The sequence below is a fragment of the Poecilia reticulata genome, chromosome 5, assembly GCF_904066995.2.
Source record: "Poecilia reticulata chromosome 5, P_reticulata-male-v2, whole genome shotgun sequence".
NCBI classification, from domain to species: Eukaryota; Metazoa; Chordata; class Actinopteri; order Cyprinodontiformes; family Poeciliidae; genus Poecilia; species Poecilia reticulata.
Window position 1 is genome coordinate 8,217,035 of NC_088834.1, and position 23,947 is coordinate 8,240,981.

At 37.8% G+C, this 23,947-nt stretch overlaps 1 protein-coding gene across 11 annotated transcripts in view; it reads left to right on the forward strand.

Annotated features, from left to right (window-relative positions):
* The first annotated feature begins 867 nt into the window (after window positions 1-867).
* dock3 (dedicator of cytokinesis 3) overlaps window positions 868-23,947 on the forward strand; it is a 161,587-nt gene continuing 138,507 nt past the window's right edge. For 4 of the 11 annotated variants that reach the window (XM_081606940.1, XM_081606942.1, XM_081606941.1 and 1 more), the window contains exon 1: window positions 873-2,045. In XM_081606940.1, the coding sequence (XP_081463066.1) occupies window positions 2,009-2,045 (37 nt within the window). In that variant the 5' untranslated portion in view covers window positions 873-2,008. Of the gene's footprint in view, window positions 2,046-23,947 lie in introns of all 11 variants that reach the window. The other 7 variants (XM_081606946.1, XM_081606947.1, XM_081606949.1 and 4 more) reach the window with 5 other exon arrangements.

Below are 23,947 nucleotides of genomic sequence, written 5' to 3' on the forward strand. Positions count from 1 at the left end.
TTTAAAAATGTAGTTGTGAAAAAGAGTTGTTTTTTTTTTAATTTGTTTTTCTGGGCTATTTTCATTTAATCATACCCAGTTCCCTTAAGAATCTCTGTTTTAGTTTCATGTTCCTTTTTTAGCATTATACTTTAAGTATTCACTTAAGATTAGTGTGATTGCAAATTATTCATTCTATTAGTGATGAGTGTAAAAGTGTTTCTCAACATAAGCATATTTTGATGAGTAAGTTATAGTTGGAGCTCATCAAAAAATAAATGTGAGTAGCCTTTATGAACTGGTAGTCACACTAAGTCAAACTGCCTGAATGTAGAAGTTAGACTATTGTCCACTGATTGAGATATGATGACTTTTTGTTCTTCTTTCTTTTTAAATCATCACTAATTTGGAAATATCACCACGTCAAATGTTCATTTTGGAGTTCCCCTTTTGTGTTTACAGATGCAAGACACTTTATGAAAACCTAAAAGGAGGATAACAGGTGAGAGTGATTGTTTATTCTGACAGACAATCCTCAGTTATGGCAAGTCTTGCATAATTGCATATGTGAATATTTGTTTAACCAACACATTCAGTGGGGGTTTGATGGATAACGAAAGTAGTTTACCCCGTCATTGCAAAGGTCATAACATTTCTTTGTTATAGGTACTTTTTATTATTGATCTTATGCAACATCTTTTTGAAACCTGGAATTTTGGGTTATTTGCAAGCCAAAATCACCTATAGTAAAAGAAGTAAACTCAGAATAACTCTTAAAATTTTATTCTGTGTAGTTAACTGATGTATGTACATCAGGTCTGTCCAGTGTTCACTAGTTTTATAATTCCCTGTGCAGAGGAACATCCACACGGTGGCGCAATTACAAAGCTATTCGTGGAGACTTTCACTATGCCTCAATAGCAATATGAACACATATATTAGTCAATATGCACTGAAATAATTCACTCGAAACATGAGGAACTATGTCGTGTCACTTTTTAAAGTGACTACACATCGAATCTTTAAAGTCACTGCTTCTGACGCTCGTGCGTCATACGCTTGGATATTAAATATATTTTCATATGTTTTCAACTCACGTAGCGCGCCCTAACATGTGCCCACAGCTCACATTTGGGTCGTGAGCTTTCCGAGCCGCCTCCCGCATAGATGAGCAATTTTCACCTGCGTGATGTTATGTGACAATTCAGCTCGTGTCACGTCACCACAAGAAAACCTTTAATGATCGGTTGCTGCAGCAGACAAACAGTCGCCCGCTCCAACATTAAACTCTCCCTCTCTGGACCGTGTAACGCAGTCCAACACGGGCTCCTTCTCTTTCATGAGCCGCTGAAACAGACGGAGCCCGAACCCAGACGGGAATGTCTTTTCCTTCTTTTTGTTCCCTCTCCGTCTTTCACCAGGACAAGTTAAGTAGTTGCAACTCGTTAACGCATGCGTGTACTTAAAAAAAAAACAAAAAAAAACATTGAATGTATGGGAACTCAGATGCTGCGCTGAATGAGAAGAGGAGTTCTATGAGCCTTGACCAAAACCATCAACAAAAACATTTTTTCCCTGGGTAAATTTTGCGCTATTTTGTAGTTTTCAGTCAGGATCTGTTGTATATGCTTCCTTCTCTTTAAGCACCCCCCACCTGTCTTACCAGCTTTCAGACCGGTGTATAAGTAGTAGCCCACAGATTCCCTTCGCAGAGACGCCTGTTTATCAGATTTCTTTGCCTCATAGCTGTACTTCAGCAGAGATGGACAAGCACAATGCGCCAAACCTGACGGGATAAAACATCCCTGCTGGTCCCTGTCAAAACAACTGAGGCACCTTCAACTTCAAGAACCTAAAGAATTCATTTTTTCTTTGCCTCCCATCTTCCTGAGGTAAACTTTTCTTCTCCGCGGCGCTCCTCCTGGTTCCCTTCCCCTCTCTGGGTGAAATCACAGCGGGATTTCTATGAAGCGACGCCTCGGGTGACTAGACTTTGTTGGGGATTTTGCTCTGCTTCCAGAGGGACATCATGTGGACTCCCACGGAAGACGAGAAAATCGGTGTTGGTGAGTAAAGAACAAACAAAAACACAGTTCTCCATCATTGTGGCTTATTTTATTTTGTAAGCATCTGTTTCACAGAGAGGACTGTCATGCTGAGCAGTCAAGTGTTTCCAGTCCTGACTCCTTAATAATGTTGGCTGTAGATCTTGCATAACCCCTGTCCTAACTGGAATCTTGAAGCATTTTCTCAGAGAAAATATTTAAAAGTGGAATAGTTTTTATACTTTGCTCTGTCTGTATCAGCATATTCAGAATGCAGTAGCTCCGGTACTTTTGATTTTAAGGTCTTCTACAAGAGGTGATGCAAGAATCTTACAGTGGGCTATCTGTCTTAAAGAGCTGCAGCAGGAGACAGACCAATTTGTAGACCCCAGAAAGCCTGATGGAGGCTTTAATATCCAGTAAAACTTGATGGGAAAAGAAAAAGAGTGATAGGACCAGTGGACCGTACAGTGATCTGTGACCACGGTGAATCAGCAGGGATCTATCCCAGTTTATTGTGCTGTGGTGGAATCACAGTTAATTGTTTCAGAAGACATTATTAGGGACCATTAGCCGCTTATCCACAGTTCAGTTATTCTCTCTGTCTTGTCTGTTATCATTCTCTCACACGAAGTAATGTACATAATCCTTGAAAGCAGTCAGTGCCATACAGTTATGTAATTTTCTTGAATGCCTTTATTATTCTGTGGTAATCACTCAATACATTAATGGCACTTAAAGTAGTTTTGTTGTGTGAGCTTGTTTTTAAAAAAAACAACAAAAAAAAACTCTTTGGTCTATTCTAAATTGTCCTACATTTTAAATAAGTCAAGAATTTTTTTGGATGATAAAATCTTTTAATCAGTTTTCAATGGTGTTTTCATTTGGAATTTGCTAAATGTCTTTTGGACATTTCCTACACTCTGTCTGTTAAACGGAAACTCCTTGATAAAATTAGTTTGGATCGTTTGTTTTTCCTTTGGAACTGACTTAATTGTTTATGATTAATCAAGTTTTTGGAAGCATTCTTCAAAAGTTATTTCCCAGACTTAAGCAGGGGTTATAAATGGCTGGTCATAGTCAGCAAAGCAACCTTGATAAAATGAGGAATAGAAATTAATATGTGGTCCAAAGTGTGCCCAAAAAACAGTTCCTCACACCGTTGCACAGTCACTGATAACCTTACCCATTGACACAAGCCAGGATAGAGCTGTTCTTTCATGTCATGAGAAAACATTCTGACCACACCATCTGACCATCTTCTGTACTCTATTAACTCTAACGCTTTATGCATGAAGAGACGTCATTCTGCATAACTTGGTTGTAACAAATCATTATTTGAGCTTTTGTATTCTTGAAGTGGTCTCCCCCATTTTCCTCTAACAGCAGCAGGGAATTTTCATCCACACAACTGCTGCTCTCTAAATATGGTCTCTTTTTTTGGGCCATTCTCTGTGAACCCAAGAGATTGTTCAGAGTAGAAATCCCAGCTGATCAGCAGTGACATACGCAGACCAGCCCATCTGGCACAAACAACCATGCCAAGTCACTTAAATACCCATTCTGCCCCATTCTGTCGATCACTTTCAGTTTCTTCTAGTTGCCTTTACCGCGTCTTGATACCTACTTAATTGAGTTGCTGGCATGTGATTGGGTGAATAATTACTTGTGTTCAGATTTAATAGGTCTGCTTAATAAAGTGGCTGGTCAGTATATGTTGAAATAGTCCAAACTTGAGCCTGTTTAGTTCAACCAAATCTCATTTAATGATGATGCCAAAAGACGTTGACTTGTTCACAAAGTTGTTTTCTCAGTCCTGGGGTTGTTTCTGGAATCCTCACATAATTGCATTTTTGTTCCTCTTGATGCCGCTTTGAGCTAGAAGTGTAGTTGTGCCTAAAGCGTCTGCTGGTCTTTCCAGAGTTTCTCAGGCTTGCCAAGTCCCCTAAAACTGCAATTTCTCAACAGTCAGTCTTGCATAAGAGTGTCTAAAAAACAGTTTTTAAATCCTTAAAACATTTGTTCATTATTTGGGACCACCCATGCAGCCAAAACACCATCTGAAAACTGATGTGAACTTTGAGAGTCCAACAAAATTTGCATAAGTGTTTCAAATGAGGCGACAGACCTCCAACCTCTCCAAACCCTGGAGGTCAGAGCTATCGATTGACAGCTGCTCGGACCGTTCCAGCTGACCGATTAGGGGGAAACTCTACACCAGTATGGGCTGTGGGAGGAAGCAGGACTCAGCTGACAGGAAGTCAATGTGGGGAATCATGACTCCAGCTCTCCGTTAATTGGAAACAAACATTAGCTGAATCTGAATGAGACGTTATTCCTCCCATCCCCATCTTTGACTATAGCCTTAGTTTTCTGATCTATCTACTCTTTTACATCAGCTTAAACTTCATCATGATTTACATGGGGAAAAAAAGCTCCACATCTTTTTTTCACTAAAATAATTTCTGCTGCGAGAGTTTGCGATAATTTATCGGCTATTTTTTTAAAGTGATGTTCGAAGTTTATCCAGTTTTTCTTTGATTACAATCTGTTCCATATCATATGGAAATTATAGCAGATTTTTTCCCTCATTTGTTCTCTCATGATCCTTTCTTGTAAACATCAATAACTAAATAGGTACACAACAGAGAAGACATCAAGAAGTCTTTAACGTCTGCGTTAATATTGGGATCAAACAAATCCTGGAAGAACTTGCACTTGGAAACTGGTGTCATTGTTTTCATGCAAGTGTGTTCTGTGGCCTTTGGTAATCCGAGCATTTGTGATTTTTGCAGGATAAGGCTATGCATACCAAGGCAGAGAGAGTGGTAACTCATAGAGGCGTTCCAATGGAGTTGGGATGACTAGTGCCTCGTTGTAGAAAACAGCTATTCAGCTGCATGAATGCAGCTTTGTGGCACCCATAGAGGTTCCTGAATGAAGCTTCACCTCCCCCAGGGCTGCACTGCACACTGCTCAGTTCTCACACTCGACACAGAACACATACTGACACATGGATGGGTTGAGAGAGAGATGGACATGAGAAGTGACATAACGTTCATCAATTATACCTGCTAAAGGTCTGAAATTACGCATCGTAGCAGGTATTGAAATTATGTGGTACTAAATCTTATCGGCTCCATCTTTTGATAATCATCAGCGTATTTGCAGAATTAAAAACATAATACCTTATTTGCCTCCATTATAATAAAAAGTTAAGATGTTATTAAAACCAACTCCCCGACTGAGGGGGATTTAAACCCTCACAATAAGGCTAAAGCCAGCCAGCTGGGTCACTCCCAGAACCTGCTTGTTATGAGCTGAAACGTTGCCAGCTGCTGGACCGCCGTGTCAGCAAATGACAGATATGCTGAAGAATTTTTACTGGCATGAACCAGCAAACCTAGTGTTTAAACTGGGTCACACTGAAATTAACTGATGTGTAATTTATGTCCCTAATTTATCTAGTCTGATTTCGCTCTGACCCATTTATCCTGGACCAATCTTTCCAATTTTCCTCCCTGTGACTTACTGTAGTGTCCTTTCGGATTTGGAAAGCTCCCGTACTTTAGTATGGTGCCATTATTATACTTCTCCTCAGACAATGAAGCGCTCTGTCAGACATTTCTCTTATGCAAATAATTTTTCTTAGGGTTGGACTTAATTTAGTAAAAATGTTGATGTATTATGCAGCAAGATGTCATGTTACTTGGTTTGAGTAATGTCCCTAATTGGTCGTCCAGATGTTGGCACGCCCTGGTAAGGATGAATAAAAATATGTTAAATTGATTTATTGAAGTAATACTGTACTGAAAGAGTGAAACAGATTTTTTTATTTAAAATGTTCTGACCATGTACTCTTAACAAGATTCTCGAGGCCCTTAGAAGAGAATTGATCCCACAGCGTCAAAGATCATCCAACATGCTGATATGAGGTGGCTTTCATATTTTTGTCTTTTGTTTTACTCCAAACCCACCTGGAGTTTTTCTTCCCAATCATCGCTGATCTGACCAAGGCAAAAAGTTTCGGCTGAGACTAGCAAACTCCAAATGTTTACTAGTTTTACATCTGTGACTACAGAACAGAAAGTTGTTTCATGGCATCATCTACTTTATATGCAGATAGTATCTAATGTTATATAGCATTTAACCTCTCCTACCACACTGCTCACTATTGGTGCTGGCAAAATGAACATGTTTTATGTCATATCTGTATTCCAACATAACAGAAAGTTGTAGTTTACTAGAAGACCTTAGAAATAACTTGGACTACCAACAACTGTGCACAAGTAACTTTATTGAAACACAATCTTAAATTAAAGGTTTGAATTTTGCAAAACTTTTCAGTTTGAGATTAGTATTTAAAGATTTTTATTCAATTTTACCTGTGGCAGAAATGATTTTTTGACTTTGTATGTCTGCCTGTTGATTTCTTTGCTAATTATACCGCATGTATATAGACTTTGTGTGTTGTATTATACAGTAATCGTTTCATCTTCCATTTGAAGATGGGAAACAGAATAACTGCTTTTTTGTCTATTTTCTCTTTAAGAGCCTTAGCAGCTTTCGCAGATGGCGTTAAAAGTGTGATTGTTGATGCTCTGCATTGCAGTATAGCCGTTACATTATGATATTGGAGCTATTAGTGTACTGAGTGTGTGTGTGAGTGTGAGTGGGATCGTTTGGTCTTTCTGTCAAGTTTTCTGCGAATCAAATAGTTTTAGATCTTTGAGCTTCACGTCCAGACTGAACTTTAGATTCAGAATTAAGCATTTTCAGTTTTATTGCTGTTATGTTTCACAAAAGATGGGGGTAAGATCTATTTATCTTTTGCCCTGTATTAAGTAGGATAAAGGTTTTTATGCTTATTCATGTTCTTTCGTCCCAACTTTTATGGAGAAGCTTTGAAACACCCGTTATGATTTTTCGTTTTATCAACGGGATTATTTCTGCTAAAAATAAAATAAAACCATAATCTGCATATAGTGCGCAGTTTTTGCATCCTTTAACAGCCTGCTAATGGAGTGAAGCTCCGCCTGCTGTGTCACGATAAGCTGAACTGCACTTGAACTTGAAATTTGTTGAACTGTCACTCTGCGGCATGTTGCTGCTTTTCCTGGCTGTTAGTGTTTAGTGACCCAGATTTACACTTTTAATCATTAGAAAGTGCTGTTATAAAAGCTTTTCTCAGAGGAGGGAAAATGCTTAATTAGTAAGAGATTCCACATTTCCCCTGATACATAACATTACCAGGTGAGTCTTCCATAGTTGAAGCAGAGAGTTTTGGTATGACACAGTTAAAAGTGATGCAGCCGAGTGTCCCAGACGGTCTGATGGTTTGTCAGGTGTTGACAACTGCTGCTGAGAATCTCCAAAAACTTTGCTGCTGGGGCATCCAAATCCATTCCTTTGATTTTAATTTAACAGGAAAGGTATATTTAGTTCAGCATTGTTATTGTTTCCTTCAGAGTGTGAAAGAACTATGAAACATGACAGGATCTACATCAAACATCTTTCCTTTGCCTCCCAGGAGCTGGTTATTGTTCCTTCCTCTTTCCATCTGTTGTTTGCCACTATGTGCTCGGGATGTGAGGCAGTAAGGATCACTTGATGAGTTCAACTGCTGGAGATTCTATTAGTGTTTTTCTGTTGAATCCTAATATGTGTTTCTCAACTTCAGCAACCATCTCTGGAAAACCTTAGCCTCCTTCATATAGATTGAGTCAGAAGAAAATGTGTGAATAAAATTAGATTTTTGGTCTTGAGGTTTTGGATCATATTTGCATATTTATAGGCAGTAACTGAGCACTTTTATGAATGCCATGTTAAGCATGCCTTAACAGGTTTATGTATATTTTTTGTGTGGGCACATCTCGCTGATGTGCTGGAGGAGATGTAAATATTCTAAATAAAAGTAAGGCGAATGAATATAAATATGAAATATTTATGTTGTAAAACTGCAGTTAAATGATGGTGTCCAACGAAAGCATAAACAGACAAATTGCAGCTTCAGCACCTGTAATAATAAATTAAACTGTTTTTCTAACTTGGATGAGATGTTATGTGCTTTCCATAAAATGTTACTGGAATATTATTTCTTAGTAGGAATAACATGGATCGGTGCTGATGTTTCGCTCTTTACCAAGAGTCTTTAGTCAGTTCAGTTAATCTTCCAACTGCTTCATTAGGACATAATCAGAATATCTTCAGTGAAACTGAAATACAATTCTTATAGCAAAAAATATATTTTAAATAGTAGTAGTATTGAATTATATATCTTATAAAAATGCTATCAATTAGGAACGTTGCATTTATTTCATATCCCAAATGTAAAACATTTGTTGCTATAGAAAGTCATCAAACCAACTGATGTTTTGAATGAACGCTTTTGCTGCATCTCTTAAGTCAGCAGAGACACAGGAAGCTACTAGAAAGGTCACATACGAAGGCATATCTGTTGGTCTTTCAGGCTGCAGGACGGCAAGAGAGTGCAAAACTTCAAGCTGTTTACAGGAACGTCAAACAATGTACAGCAACTTTGCTCGGTTTTATCCTTTTGATCTGTCAGTCCTTGTCAGTCCTTGGATTTGGAGATGTTGGTAGTTTTTCGATCAGCTCATATTCAGGGTGAGGTTCTGAGTTCTCCAGTATTTACAACTGGAGAGGAGCGTTTCTGTAGCGTTGTCTGCCCTAGCCATACTAAACTACTCAGCTTCTAAAGACAGATCTGGACTGCGCTCACACACACACAGCATGACTTTGTCTCTGCTCCTAATGAGCGTAATTAATTACTGCTCATGGCAAAAAGACTAGAAATAATATTTTCAGTGCTGTTCTTATTTTGTCTTATGTTATAGCTCTTAAAGGGAAATCAGTGTCTCTTTCTGTGAGTACATCCACATTGTACTACTGAGGTGGTCTTTAAACCTCACTCAAGACAGGTAATTGTACTTGGATAATGTATTTCACTGACTCAAAAAATATATCTTTTACTAGCAAGTAAAAAATGTTAAAGATTTAATTTATGCAATCTGAGATTCTGGCTGCTATCCATGGTGCTGAAACTCATCTAACCAATGTTGTAGTTGAGGAGAGCGCTTTTCCCGTTTGATCTCTACCTTCAGTTTTTATGTTCTTTACCCCTCTTGCTTAAATTGCCAAGCCACGAGGATGCAGCAGGATTTTCACATGAATCACAGTGTCTTGGTCTGTATCATGTAATTCCAGCCGCTCCACTCATTCACAATCTGTAGGGGAAAAACTGAGACCACAATCAACCTAAAGCATTCACTGTTTCCCCACATCAGAGTGAGCAAGTAGGGCAAAACACCAAAGGCAATAGACTCGAGAGGATTATGTGCAGAGCAGCTGGACTTCAGAGCTTAATGAACCTTGGTGATGGGTGGCGGCGTCCTGTAATTGCTTTACTTTATGATGATAAAATTATTTACACATCAGTGAAATATTGCAAACCTTGTTACCGATCCAAGTTGATGTCAGCGTAAGTGGTTCTTTGCATTAACACCAGAGTGTTGATCTCTATAATATATGGGTGGATTTTACTGGTTGCACACTTGCTTGGGGACATACTGTGTCCCTCTCATGAAAAATAAATAGACTTCTTCTATATTCCCTCTCAGTCTAATAGTTTATTTCATGTTGGTTCAAAGAAATCCAACATATACCCACAAACCTTTTTTAAACTCTTACCATCCTTTTAGACTTGAGACTTAATTTCCAATTTCTGTCTCTGTCATTTTGTCTTCCTGACTCATTCCTTCTTTCTCTCTTGTATTTAAATAATTTTATCCAAAATTATAATCTCTTTAAACTACTTTGATCAACACTAAAATCAAGATTATTTAACGATAACTTATTGAGTTTGGGAACATTTAGTATTAATCATATTCATAAGAATATACTTAGAAAACAGAATGAAGCAAAAATAATGTGTTTTTACCTGGTTTACTGTAAAGTCTATGATTATAGTACTCAACTAGAAAAAAGTGGACTGCTGCTTCCTTGTGTTGTTAGGATGAAGGGGAACTGTATGTCTATTTGCTGTAATTGGCAGAAAAAAACCCCAGATGTTGGACTTTTATAAGCAATATAAAGGAAGTAAATATTAAAGATGCATTTAATGGTTCATGTTAAGAAAAAAATTCCTCTGTTAAGGCTCTGGCTGAGATGTGGGCACCGTCACCCCGCTGTGGGTGTTTGTGTGTGTGGGTCACGGTTAGTGTTTGTATGGCTCTGCGTTCTGGAGGAAAGTTCTGCCGTTGTTATGGTTACTCTCGGTTTCCGCAGACACCCCGGTAGGACGGGTTGCACAATCGCCATAACAACAAGCCAACTTCTCTGCTTTCATTCAGAAAACAGAAGTGCATCATAAACAGCCCTGATCTCTCAACACTGAGACGTATTGGTTTGGTATCAACATTTATTCCCAAAGCTGACTGCTGACTCACTCAGTTATAAAATGTCAGTGGCATAGTGCTGGGTAACCACTCAATACTGTATTTGTGACTGCAGACATGCAATCCTCATATAGGCTGTGATCAGATTTTTCCTGAGTTTATATTTGAATTGGAGGGGTATATATTTTTTTTATTTTAGAGTTAAGTAATCAGAAAATCTACATTTACATTTCATTAACGCCAACTGAAACTGACCTGTTTTGATTTATAAGAATGTTTGTTTTCTATCACATACAAAGGAGCAAGTTATGCACCGAAGTAGCAAAACAAAAGAAAGATGTTTCTGAAACCAAAATATTTTCACAGGTCAGAAAAATTATGTCATACAAGTAAAACTGGAAAAACCTTTTATTTACTCACTCAGGATTTGGCTATTTTGACTTATAACCAAAGCCAAACTGGTCAGGCAAAACAACTAAATTAAGGCCTCTAGGTTGGAGTTATAGAACAAAGTTGGATAAAGTGCAGAGTTGTGCAACTATTTCTGTAGATAAAACACAGTGAGATGTTGTTGCTAAAGAAAAATATGTGTGCATGACATAATTTAGTCAAAGAGGTCTTGGAGTAAATGGGGTAAGTGAGTTGTTCCTTCATTTTACATGTGAAACCTAAGTGGTTCATTCCTGGAAGGCATGGACAGAAACATCTAGGCCACTGTCCCTCTCACACCTAAAAGGACTTACTCTTCTCAGAAGTCTGTCATTCCTTTCCTTGGAAAATGTTAGGAGCATTTCTCTAATGCTTTGTAAGTCCTTGTCACACTGTTAAGTGCTTCCAGTAATTACAACCTATTCCTACTCATAGCTGAAGGAGCTTGGCAGTGATTTGCATAAAACATGTAAAAGAGCCAACTTTTTCCCAGCCTGCAAGTTTCTGTGTGTTTTGTTATGCCATTAGCACTGGCTCGCTCTGACAGGACAGGTTCCAAACACTAAGTTGGAATTCACAAAAGCAGTTTGATCTATTTTCAACTGAAATAGTAAAACTGAGTTAGGTCAGTTTGTTCTCTTCCCGTATGAAAGGGACTAGTATGTTTAAAATGTTCAAACCTTCATCTGAAATTCACAGTTTTTGTGCTTTAAGCCTTTTTGTTAACTTTGTACTCCCCTATGATTCGTCCTCTCATAAGAAAGGAAAGGAACTGTTTCTAAGATTTGAGCTGTTTCCTCAAATGCAAAACCCAACTGTCAATTTATTGATTAGTGGATAAAATAGAATAGTTTTTCTGTCCTGCAGCTGGTTGACAATGGGTTGCAGAGTAGGGCAGGCAATCTTGTCATGTAATTAAAGGATTTTTTTTTAGACTAAAATAAATGAGCATGGATTGTCTTGACTATTCTGACAAGTCCTCTTACAACTGAAAGTGGATTAGTTGTGCAGCCCTTATTGGGTTGATGAGTAAGAGAAGAAAAGCAAATGCTACCTGTGTATCTAATAAATAAATAAATTTTATTAGATATTTAAAAAAAAAGACCACTCAAAGCTATAAAAATTCAATCCAGTCATATATTTTATTTTTTCTGCTTGATTCACATCTAATATCTTATTAACTTGTGCTGCATAAGCCAATGCTCACCATATATGTTTCAACTATTTGGGCAGTGAATTATGCCCGGCTCTGTGTTCATGTGCATTTCTAGTTGATTTATTAACAAGCTTGGACACCAAGGTGAGACTTGCAGTTGTTTATTCAGACATCAGGCATAAGATGTACACCTCCTCCGATGTTCCACATCTGGATTTATTTCTTGGATGCACACGGAGCAAACCCCCCGCCCTGCATATGAGAAGACACAAATTTTGGTTGACACAAAAAGTCTGGAGGCAGCTCTTATTTCTCCAGTATTTGAGTTTTTCTCCATTCCACGTCTATATAGTTGTACCTCTAATTTTTTTATTTTTGTTTCTCTGTGCGTCAGTTTTAGTTTGTTCGCTTTCTCTTCTAAACAGCTATTTTTCCCCCTGCTGTCTTCTCCCTCTCTTTCATCAATCCCTCACTCAGTGTAATGAATATTTAACGTAGAAATGCTATTATTAGATGTAACCGGCCCTCTGCTCCATCCATCATCAGGCTCAGCTTTCTGGTCTGTGTGGTTTTATTCCTTCATTATCAGACTGAGGTTGAGTTTCAAGTCACTTTTAATCATCATCGACAAATGTTCTTTTCTTTCTCTTGGAGAATGCAGATTGACAGTAATTTATGATGTCATTATTTATCGTTTTGTCAGACAGGAAAGTGCTTCTGAAAGTTCATGATTTCATACCCAATGAGTGATAAATAGCACAGCAATTTTAAAGCTTTAAGCATAATATTTGGTTTGTAAGATTTTTTTTCTTTTGTAAGCACCTTCCTTAAGCATTTTGTAAACCTTTAATTTTTTCATTTTTTGTCACATTTCAACCACAAATTTGAATGTATTTTATTCAGATTTATGTATTATTAGATGTGAATACAAGAAGTCTCTTACTCCCATCCTTGAGGACCAGTGTCATGCAACTTCTAGATGTCTCTTTGTCTTAGCAGTTTCCAAAGCCTTAATGTTTTTCTTTTAATTTTCAAAAAGATTTTAAAGATGTCTCGCCCGTTTCTGGCACCAACGTCACAGCATTAGTAGTTCAGGCAGCTTTTACAAACAAAAACAGAAACAGTACCCTTACCAATAAGTATATACAACATGCTACTAAAGTTATTTTATACACACAACATAAATCTGCCTACAAACTAATACACTGAATCAAATCAAACTAAAGCTTCTTCTCCAATGAGGTGGACGAGTAGGGAATTCCCTCAGGGTGAAGTCATTATACTCATCATATGTGCTCTCCATGAATCCTGCCTTCAGGAAGCTTTTGTTGAAGAGAAAGAGAGTTTAGTGGGCTTCAAAAGAAAAGCATAACAAAACAATAACAAAGGTTTGTGTCAGACAGTGTAAATGTGTGCTTCATCCTAGTGTGGGGAGATTTTTTTCTGCTCCCTCACAACGCTTTAGAGGTTTCTTGGAGAATATCGGTAAAAAAAAAAAAAAGTGGTGTAGAAGTTCAGCACAGGTTTAGGTTATAAAGCAATTAAACACATTTTTAAAATGAAAAGAAAAAATACTTCAATCTTGCAAGAATATAGAGTTCTGTGGCAAAATCAAAACATTATTAAAAAAGGACATTTTTTAAAATTCTACTGGCAAAGTTAGAAAACCTGAAAATAGCAAGTAAGTGAAAATGAGTAAGATGTCTTTTTAAAATATACCACATTTAATAATATATGTTGCAATTTGAGATGGACTAGTTGTGTGCTGGTAGATGAGCCGAGGCAGTTCACAGCATCACAACAGAGCTTGGAGATGAGAGCAAAACCTGAATGCAACAGTGAGTTCAAGCATCAAACACTAAAAAACATCGCCTTAGCTTGTGGGCACACATTTTAAAAAGCCTGCGGGAATGTAAGTGAGTTTTATATAAATGTTGCCTTGTCAATATGCCCTCATTGCTTTTAAATCATTTGAGTGGAGGTCAGCAGTTGTTAAATGTACATTTATATATCAGTGACGTGCGGTCAGGGGAGGCAGGTGAGGTCATTTATAAATATATTTTCACCCTGTGGTTTGTATTATAAAGTATCTATTTTTTCATTTAATTTAACCAAATCTGATTTTTTTTTTCTTCAAAATCACTGAATTTTCGCATTTTCCCATTCAAATGCTTGGAAACGAAGCCGGTGAGGCAGCAGCGAGCTGAGCCTCTCCTGGGATTGCGCAACCTCTCGCTAACTGCACTGGCTGCCATTCTATGAGAGCATTCTCCTCCTGTCTGTACTTCGCCAATAAAATGGTTAAAAACCTTTAATGTATGAACTGATTTTCCATAATTTAGCTTATGTATTTAATATACTGTGTTTTTATTGTCACCAACTGTGTGTGTAACGTGTTTCGTGTGCTGAGGAGCGATCAGAAACGGCACGGAACAGATTCGAGGTGAGGCAGGCAGTTCTCCTGCCTCATGGCAGGGGGCGCTCATGATCCCAGACATTGTGACTCCACAACTGCAGAGTAAGAGACAGTAACAGCAAGCTAGCCATACAGTAGCTGCGCTGATGCAGAGAGCGAGAAAGACGTGGTTTTGAGTTGTACTTTAACGGTTTCTCCCTTTGCTGTTAAGCACAGCACGAAATTAATAATATCTACATGTCTAAGTTTGATTGCGATAACTGAATTATTCTGCGGCGGCTGCGCGGCTAAGCATCACATGTTAAAGTAGCATTTTTGGCCTCCAGCATTGTACGCATGCGCGAAATTTCCTTATGTAAACAACGTGTAGGGGGTCTAGATTTATAAATCCGATTATAATTAAGTCGGTGCCTCACCAGCTATGAACCTCAACGCACGTCTCTGATATATACACTGCTCAAAAAAAATAAAGGGAACACTTAAGTGTTTATTTTTTAGCAGTACATATGAGGGACGTGCGTGTGTGTGTGCGTGTATATATATATATATATATATATATATATATATATATATATATATATATATATATATATATATATATATATATATAAACCAAGTTAGTCGAAGCCCTAGCACATGCTTCAAATGAGGTGGACTTTCAAATAGCAAACAACCTTTTTTATACCGCAGGTGCCCAAAGTTCATTCTTTATGTAGTATTTGTGGACCTCGTGTGGGATAAGTTAGTGTTCTGCTTGTTAAATTGCATTAGTGTGGGTTTGAGCCACAGTAATGAAGTCAAGACAGGACCTTAGAGACACCAGTGATTAAATAAATAATAAAAAAAAAACGTCAGCCTATTCTCCCGTTTTAAATTGCAAGTTAAAAGAAAAATATCGGCTTTGTATTTTTTCACGAGGTGGATTTCACCTCTTCTGATCTTTCGTCACGTGCGTCTGATCACAAAAGTTACTAGGAAACCTTTTGCAAAAATTGATTAAAGTCAAAATGTTTTTTTACATGACTAGTTTTCCATTGAATAGATTAACCTATGACTCTTTTGGAAGTTTGTGTACTTCTGAAGTCTGCCTTTTTAAAATAAATTTCCAAGAAAAGGGAAAGTGGGTCTATGGGGTAGTGGGGAAGTAATAATTAGGAAAAAAAAAAACTTGTAACAATATCAGTAATATTTTAATAAAGTAAAAGTTTTTAGTTTTCTTTGGGTAATAAGTACAGTACACCCATGCATGTCTGAGGAGGTGTTATGTGGACCTGTGTGGCTCTTTAATGTGTGTGGCCTTCAGGCTACCTTACATTCAGCGTCCCATTGAATTACAATAACGGGCTGGTAATAGGCCTCACTGAGTGGTTGGACACTGAAAGGGGGGCTGCACTAAAGGTCAATGAGCTGCTTGGGAGCCTTTGCAGCTCTGACAGTCTGTGGGTGAAATGGGTTTACTGTACCATTAAGGCTAATGGGTTAGTGCTTCACCTAAAATATCTGTCCAGCTTTAGGAACTGGAACCACTGCAGGAGAAAAATATACTGTTGGTAATAACAAAAACCCTTTTCATTTCAACAGAAAATGGGGTGGTGTGTTTTTTTCTCTGCCATTTGTCAGGTTACACTGCTTTCAAGAGGGTAATGTAACATAATGGTCTATATTTTCTGTTAGCATCTAACTTGCACCTTACAGCTCTTAAACCCTGTGTGTATATAATGGCTGAGGTGGAACAATTTCTCAGTTTAGAGCAGCGGTCAGAGTTGCACAGCAAGAGAATCCAGAGTTCAAAATCTGTTCAGGGCATTTCGGAGTGGATGATCTCTGTCTATGCTGGGTTTTCTCTGGGTACTCTAGTTTCCTCTCACCGTCCAAAAAGAAGAAAAGTACGTAATATGATAATCAGGGATTCTAGTCCCTTGTAAAAGTGCTTTCATCATTTTGTCATGTTACCACTATACTTCCAGATATTTTAGCAGCATGTAATTGTGAAGTGCAAGGATAAATAAAAATGTGAAAAGTTTAGCTTACGTTTGCATTCAGTCCAAATAACATCCAGTGCAAGCAGTTGTCTTCTGAAGCTTAATTAGTAAATAGTTAATCCGTGTGAAATTTGATCTCAGCATTAATGCAGCTGTTCTGTGCAGGCCTCTGAGGTTTGTTAGAAAACATTAGTGAACAAACAGCATCACAAAGACCAAAGAACTCAGGAAATATGGCCAGGGAGAAAGACGTGGAGGAGTTTAAAGAGGATTAGGCTATAAAAAAAAATCTTCAAACTTTCAACATATTACAGAGTTATATTCTAACTATCTAAATGTAACTTTTTGGCATCCTAATATTAGGTATGGGAAGAAAATAAAAACACTGAGCATAATCCCCCCCGGCCATGGTGGTGGCAGCATCAACCTGTGGGAATAGAGGAGGGTTAGAGAAGATGGTCAAACTTGTTGGGAGGACAGATAACGCAGGGCAATCCTGGAAGAAAATCTATTTGAAAAACATTTGAGACTGGATGAGAGGTTCACTTTCCAGCAGGACAGCAGACCTAAACATGGACGCAGAGCTGCAATGGAAACATTTAAATCAAAGTAAATTCAGGTGTTATTTTATGTTGGCCGAGGCTTAAAACTATTTGAAAGTTTTCTTTGGTTAGACTTCATCGTTGATGCTTGAAGACACTTATCATAGGACTCAAGTTAAGAATGTTCAGCAATCATTACAAACATAAATACAATGTGAAACTTTTAGATTTTATGCCAGCAAAATTAAACAGATAATTTTGCTGATTACCTCAGTTTGACATCAATAACACTGAGTAACCTTTTAAAAAAATCAGACCACTCTTTAGCTGTACCACCATAATTGTTGTTTTCATCTGGTTTATCTTTTAGTTGGGTTACAGCTCCTGTAAGCCCTGAAAATGAATGTCTCTGCCTCATCTAAATTGTATGTCTGTAACCCTCCAAGTGATTAGATTGTGAAATGCTGAATAAGAAAATGAGCACATTTAATTTGGAATTAAGTGAAACCCACACAAGCCAAATGTTTCATGAGATGCTTCAAAGCAAGAAATCTTAAATATTCAGTTTTCCAAACATTGAGGGATGCATAAAAAGCACTCATCAGTGGAAACTCTTAACGGCATTAGGACCTTCTTAATCCTCCAAAGGAGATGCTTGCACCACTCCTATGTGGTAACAGATGGAGTTACTGCTGTGGTCTGCATGTTAAGGACACCGTAAATGTGTGCGTAGGAGAGCGGTCCGCAAGCCGACTAGGAATTAACATCTATCAACATAAATTATAAACCATATATTTAAATATTTTATTACTGTGTTCTTCTTTGCTCACATTAAAAGTTGCTTCTCTATCCCTCAGTCGTTTTAATCCCATCTTTCTTCGTGTCCTCTGACCTGTGCTCCATCCTTTCCCGTCCACTCATCAACTCTCTCTTTCCGACTCCCCACTCTTTCATTTTAACCCTGTTCCTCCACCCGTCTAATTCCAGGCAAACGATGGACGTTTTCAATGACCTGAGTAGATTTGGCTTCTAAGGTTTTAGAAAAATGTAAGACTCACTGAAAATTGCAGGTTTGTACACTTCTTGTATTACGATATCTATATGGTAATGTGGGGATTTTCAAGTTCTCTTTGTTGTATTTATGGAACTGCTTTACTAAAGATTAACACGCTTTTTTTTAATTTCCCAGTGAGAAGCTGATCCACTCCTTAAAACTTTAAAACCCTTCCACAAAGCACATTTTTTTGTAATTTCATTTATTGGATTTACTAGGAATTTTACATTTACTACATTTGAGCATTATGAAGCATAAACATCTTACTCCTGCAGAGTCAAAAATCTCTTCTATCTTCTTTTTTTTTTTTTTTACCTGTATGGATTTTGTTTTCAGGGTGTGCATAGCAAAGTAGAGTTCCTCTGATTTTAAATTCAATAAAACGACCTCTGACTTGCTTTGAAGTTTTCTTGGGCAACTCTTAATCTTTTTATTTACATAAATAAATCGTAGCATTGTTAGGGTGCTTTGCAGAACAACAATGTGGTTAAGAGGCACTGGTGTACCAAATACGAATGCTTCAAAAGGTTCTAGACTACTAACGATGTGTTTTAAAGTCTGTCTGAGTTTCAGGCAGATGATGAAATCTTTCATGCAGATCGACAAATGTTTTTGTTCCCAAGCAGCTAATTAAGGGCCAGCGCTGAAGCTCGTTACAGGATTTGTTACCTTAATTTGAACTGGCTTCACAAAAAAAATGTTTTCCCCTCCGAGCGGTACACTAATTTATTCTGCTTAACATACAGTGCTTTTAAATATATATATATATATATATATATATATATATATATATATATATATATATATATATATATATATATATATATATATATATATATATAGAGATAGCACGGACGATGTGCTCAGCGAATGTCTCAGGCAATGGGGAACAGAAGACAAGGTGCTGGAAGTACCATCATGGGAGGACAAGCCCCTGCATGGGATGTACCACCGACAAATAACTGAAGTGGCTGATGTCAGGAAAACCTACCAATGGCTGGAGAAAGCTGGACTCAAGGACAGCACAGAGGCTCTCATCCTGGCCGCCCAGGAACAGGCCCTAAACACCAGAGCAATAGAGGCTCAGATCTACCACACCAGACAAGACCCAAGGTGTAGGTTGTGCAAGGAGGCCCCTGAGACAGTCCAGCACATAACAGCAGGGTGCAAGACGCTGGCAGGGAAAGCATACATGGAACGACATAACCAAGTGGCGGGCATAGTGTACAGGAACATCTGTGCAGAATATGGACTGGAAGCCCCGAGATCAAAGTGGGGAACACCCCCAAAAGTGGTGGAGAATGACCGAGCTAAGATCCTGTGGGACTTCCAGATCCAGACAGACAAGATGGTAATGGCGAACCAACCGGACATTGTGGTGGTGGATAAAGAACAGAGGAAAGCCGTTGTGGTGGATGTAGCAATACCAAGTGACTACAACATCAGGAAAAAGGAGCATGAGAAATTGGAGAAATACCAGGGCCTCAGGGAGGAACTGGAAAAGACCTGGAAGGTGAAGACCACAGTGGTGCCTGTGGTCATCGGGGCCCTCGGGGCAGTCACCCCCAAACTGGAGCAGTGGCTCAAACAGATCCCAGGAACAACATCAGACATCTCAGTCCAGAAATGTGCAGTTCTAGGCACAGCCAAGATACTGCGCAGAACCCTCAAGCTCCCAGGCCTCTGGTAGAGGACCCGAGCTCAGAGGATGAAACAGACCACCCGCGGAGGGTGAGAAGGGAATTTTTTATATATATATTTGCTTCTGTATTGCTAGTATTAGTCTCAAGATGTTTAGATTGCAACCTAAACATCTTGAGTGCAATTATCTAAGTGTTATTAAATCCACTTCTATCAGTGTTGTTGCAATGTTTTTATTGTAAAAAAATATCACAAGGCATGTACGTTACATTTTCCCCCATCAGAAAAAAAAATGTGTCTTCATGAAGCCAAAAAAATCACCAAGAACATCAACCTCAGTCTGAATAATAACTGTAGCTAAAGTCATCAGTGTTGCTGATCGTAAGTCTAAGCTTAGGAGGTCAGGCAGACCTCCTAAGCTTAGACTTAGAGGAGGTCTCAGGTCCAGGAATGCTAAAAATTAACTGGTCATACCTGTATATGTTGAAATCTTGAAATAGATAATTGCAATAATCTAAAAATGACCTTTTCACTTACCAACATTACATTAGCAGTTGCTATTTTTATTTTTATTTTCATTTTTCTTGAAATAAAAATACCACTTCTAATTTCTCTTTGGGAACATGTTAGACATTCATAAACTGAATTAGACTTACTACAGTCACAGTATAATTTTCAATCTTTTTTTTTTACCTCTTTTTTTTGTCTCTAACTTATTAATATTCTTCACTAATAGTCTGCTCTGGCAAGCAAGATTAAGCAAATTATGCACAGAAGCATTTAGCTAAATGTAGAGCCATGTACTGTTTTACTACACTGGCCCCGTTTCCGAGCGTTTCTCCGTCTGTTCCCTGTATGAATGCAGATAGAATAGCTCCGATCATCAGCCAGCGTTGGATAACCACCACAAATCAGCTATGAATATTAGCCTGCTGTTACTAATTGATTCAACAAATTACGATTCCTCACCCTGGGGTTAAAAAAGCCAATAAACGCTTAGTAGAAATAAATCCTCCTGACTGGGGGAAAAGCAGCCGCTAAATTGGAATAAATGTTATTTTCCATCTGTTCATAGAACTGAGTGGATGGAAAATTAGACTGTGAAAAACAATTATAAAATGTTTTATATGAAGCTTTAAGATGTATTAAATGCTAGTAAAACCTCTGAAAGGTTACCAAAACAACAACAATTAGTGTTTTTAAACCACAGTGAAATGCATCTTTAAAAATCGAGCGGAACTAACACTTTGCCAGCACAGATACCCAGCATATTAAAAAATTCAGTTTACAGGTTATCTTCACTTAAAGTTTGAGAGCCAGTGCACGTTTACTCCATAACAACAAGAATGCACATTAAAGTGTCATTAAGATTAGTTTTTAAGCAAACTATTCATTTTCAGAAAACGGTTTTGATTCATTTCGCTTTCCGATGCTTGAGGCAAGAAAAGTTGAGAATCAGAGCAGCTTTACTGCATCCAAATTAAAAATACAGGATATGAGAGATTTAAGCAGACATAAATGAGGCCTGATTGCAGATATGATGACATAATACGGGTCATGCCTGGGCCATTATGATATTCCCTCAGCATTTGAAAAATCTTTAGACAATCAAAAAGAAGAATAAACTAGATTTAGTTTGCATATTTCACTCAGAATACTTATGTGAACTGCTGACCTGTACAGGGCGTACTTGCTTCTCTACCAATAATGAGACAAGTACCTCTCTTTGAATTTTTATTCTAAGAACTACAACGTATGAGAATTACTCAATTTATGCATGGAAACATAATACCCCCAACCTTTATTTTATTTTTCTTGAAATGAGCAAACTGCATAAAAGTACATGCTGTTCGTTTGTATGTTTATTGACTAAAAGTTGTGGGAATTCTTAGTAAAGAAGCATTTATTGAATTTCTCAAAAGTATACATTTAAAAAATTTTCTACAATTTTCAGGAAATCATGTGGAAATGAACTGATTGCTGTTAAAATATGAATGGGATTATGATAAAAGAAAAACACATTCTGGCGTCACAACATAACTACTGATGCTATCTTATTAACAATAAATGAAAAGCCAAGCAAACCATTTAAAGCCACACAAGTAAAGACTTTACAATAACACAATATAATTTGAGACGTTTTATTGTGGTGCCAGACAGTCTTCACCGAAGTCAAATGGAAAACATCTTATGTACCTTCCACCAAATAGACACTTAACATCGATCTTTCAGGTTTGGTTAAATGCACATATTCGGGTATTAGATGCTTTCTGCGGGTTTAATAGCTCTTAATTGCAGGCGTAAGTGGCCGCCTTTGTCAGTAAAAGGACATTACAAATAACTGTACATACATAAACCAGAATATTAAATCAACTGTGTCCAAGATCTTTGAGCCTTGAACTTTATTTTGAAGGGAAACATGTGTGGATGAATGATGAGTAGCTGATCCGAGCTGGGAACACTAAGCCGCCGACTCGCAGTCAGTGAGATGTATAACTTGACACCCATCCGGTCCCCTAAGAGGCAGCTGGGGTATCGTGTTGGACGGAGGACGAATGAAAGTGACATCATTAAGCCAAGCTGACTAAGCGCTTTTCTGGGATGAGACAATTTGCTAAGATGGCAGACTGTTAAACCTGTAATACATGACTGGGCACAAGGCGAGGATGAAGGATTTGATTTTGGACTGGATCTTAGGGAAGTAAATTAAGGCCAGGATGAGTAAATTAAGCGCACCCAGTGAGTAGTATTGATGGATAAAGATGGACTCGTATATTTTGCTTCCTCTACATAAAACGAAGAATAATGTCTACACTGTTGACTGAAACTACTGGAGATGAAAAACTGATATTTGAACCTTTTCATGTTGTTTTATTCTTAAAGATTTTTTGGCTTTGGTTTGTCTGATTAAGGACATTAATCAGACAAACCAGTTGATGACTTCAGTTAAATTCTAGAGTTGGTGATTATAACTCTGGTTCTGTGAAAAACTTGGAAGCAATAAATGTTGAACTGCACCAGCTCAGTGCATGTTGGAGACGATGTGAGCAATGAACTGAGTTTTAAGTCAAATTGGCAGAAATTTTAACATGTGAATATTGTCTGCAGGCACAATTCAGGGTATTCACATAATCATAAACAAATGTGAATTACTAACAGATTGTTGCATTTGAAATTTCAACTCTACAAGGCACTGTTTATGTATGCGCATCAGTTTTTGAGGACATTAAAATGCCTTGCCAAAGTATCTATTCTCCCTGAACTTTTCAACTTTCATCACATTGTAATGACAAATCGCAATTTATTTTATTAGGGTTTTACATAACAGAGCAACACAAAATAGTCATTAATTACAAGTTAATTCAAAGTATCTCAAGCTTAGTCAGAAGTGATTTAGACAATTAGTTTTCTTCGACTCTTGGACTTTAACAGTGAGGTTCTAAAACATAAATATGATTTGGCGCTTAACCTTTGCATTGCAGCTCTGACTGTATGTTTACAGTTTCTTTCCTCCTGGAAGGTGAAACTCTGAACTTTTCTTGCCTTTGACAGTTTTTTTTTTCTGGGATTGCTCTAAATTTTGCCCAGTCAAGCCTCCCTCAGCTTTGACCTGCTTCCTTGTCCCTACTAAGAAAAAACATCCTCATAGCATGATGTTGACACCACCATGTTTCACCATAAGGATCTGCTGCATAGTTTACACCCCGCATCCCACATGGCTAAAAGTTTTTATTTTGTGTCTCCTCTGACCAGAACACATGTTTTCCATGTTAGTTTGTAAAACTGAAAACAAAGCTTCTTAAGGTTTTCTTGCAGGCTTTGAAAATGGCAAGATTTGTGTGGCACACAACCAAAGGTTATTGACAGATTCTCTTTTCTGAGCTGTGGATCCCTGTTAGCTCCTCTAAGCTCACCTCAGGCCTGTGATTCTCTGAGTAATGATCTCTCTGCCCAGACCGGCAGCTTAAGTGGACATTCACGGCCTGTTAGGTTCAGTCATGCTATGAGGGAGCAGGATATATTCACATCACACATTTCAGATTATTTGTTAAAAAAAATTGAAAACCTGGTGTTTTTTTCCCTACAGTATCACTTTTAGATCCAATATTGTGTTAATCTGCCACATCAAATCCCAAATAAAACATGTAAATGTATGATTCATTTTCTAAAAAAGATCATCACATAATTCAGTCAGCATCATTTAAGTACACTTAAAGTAGTTCAAAATGAAATGCTGTACAGTAAATATTTAATCAATTTAAATATTTTAGTACTTTGTGACAAGT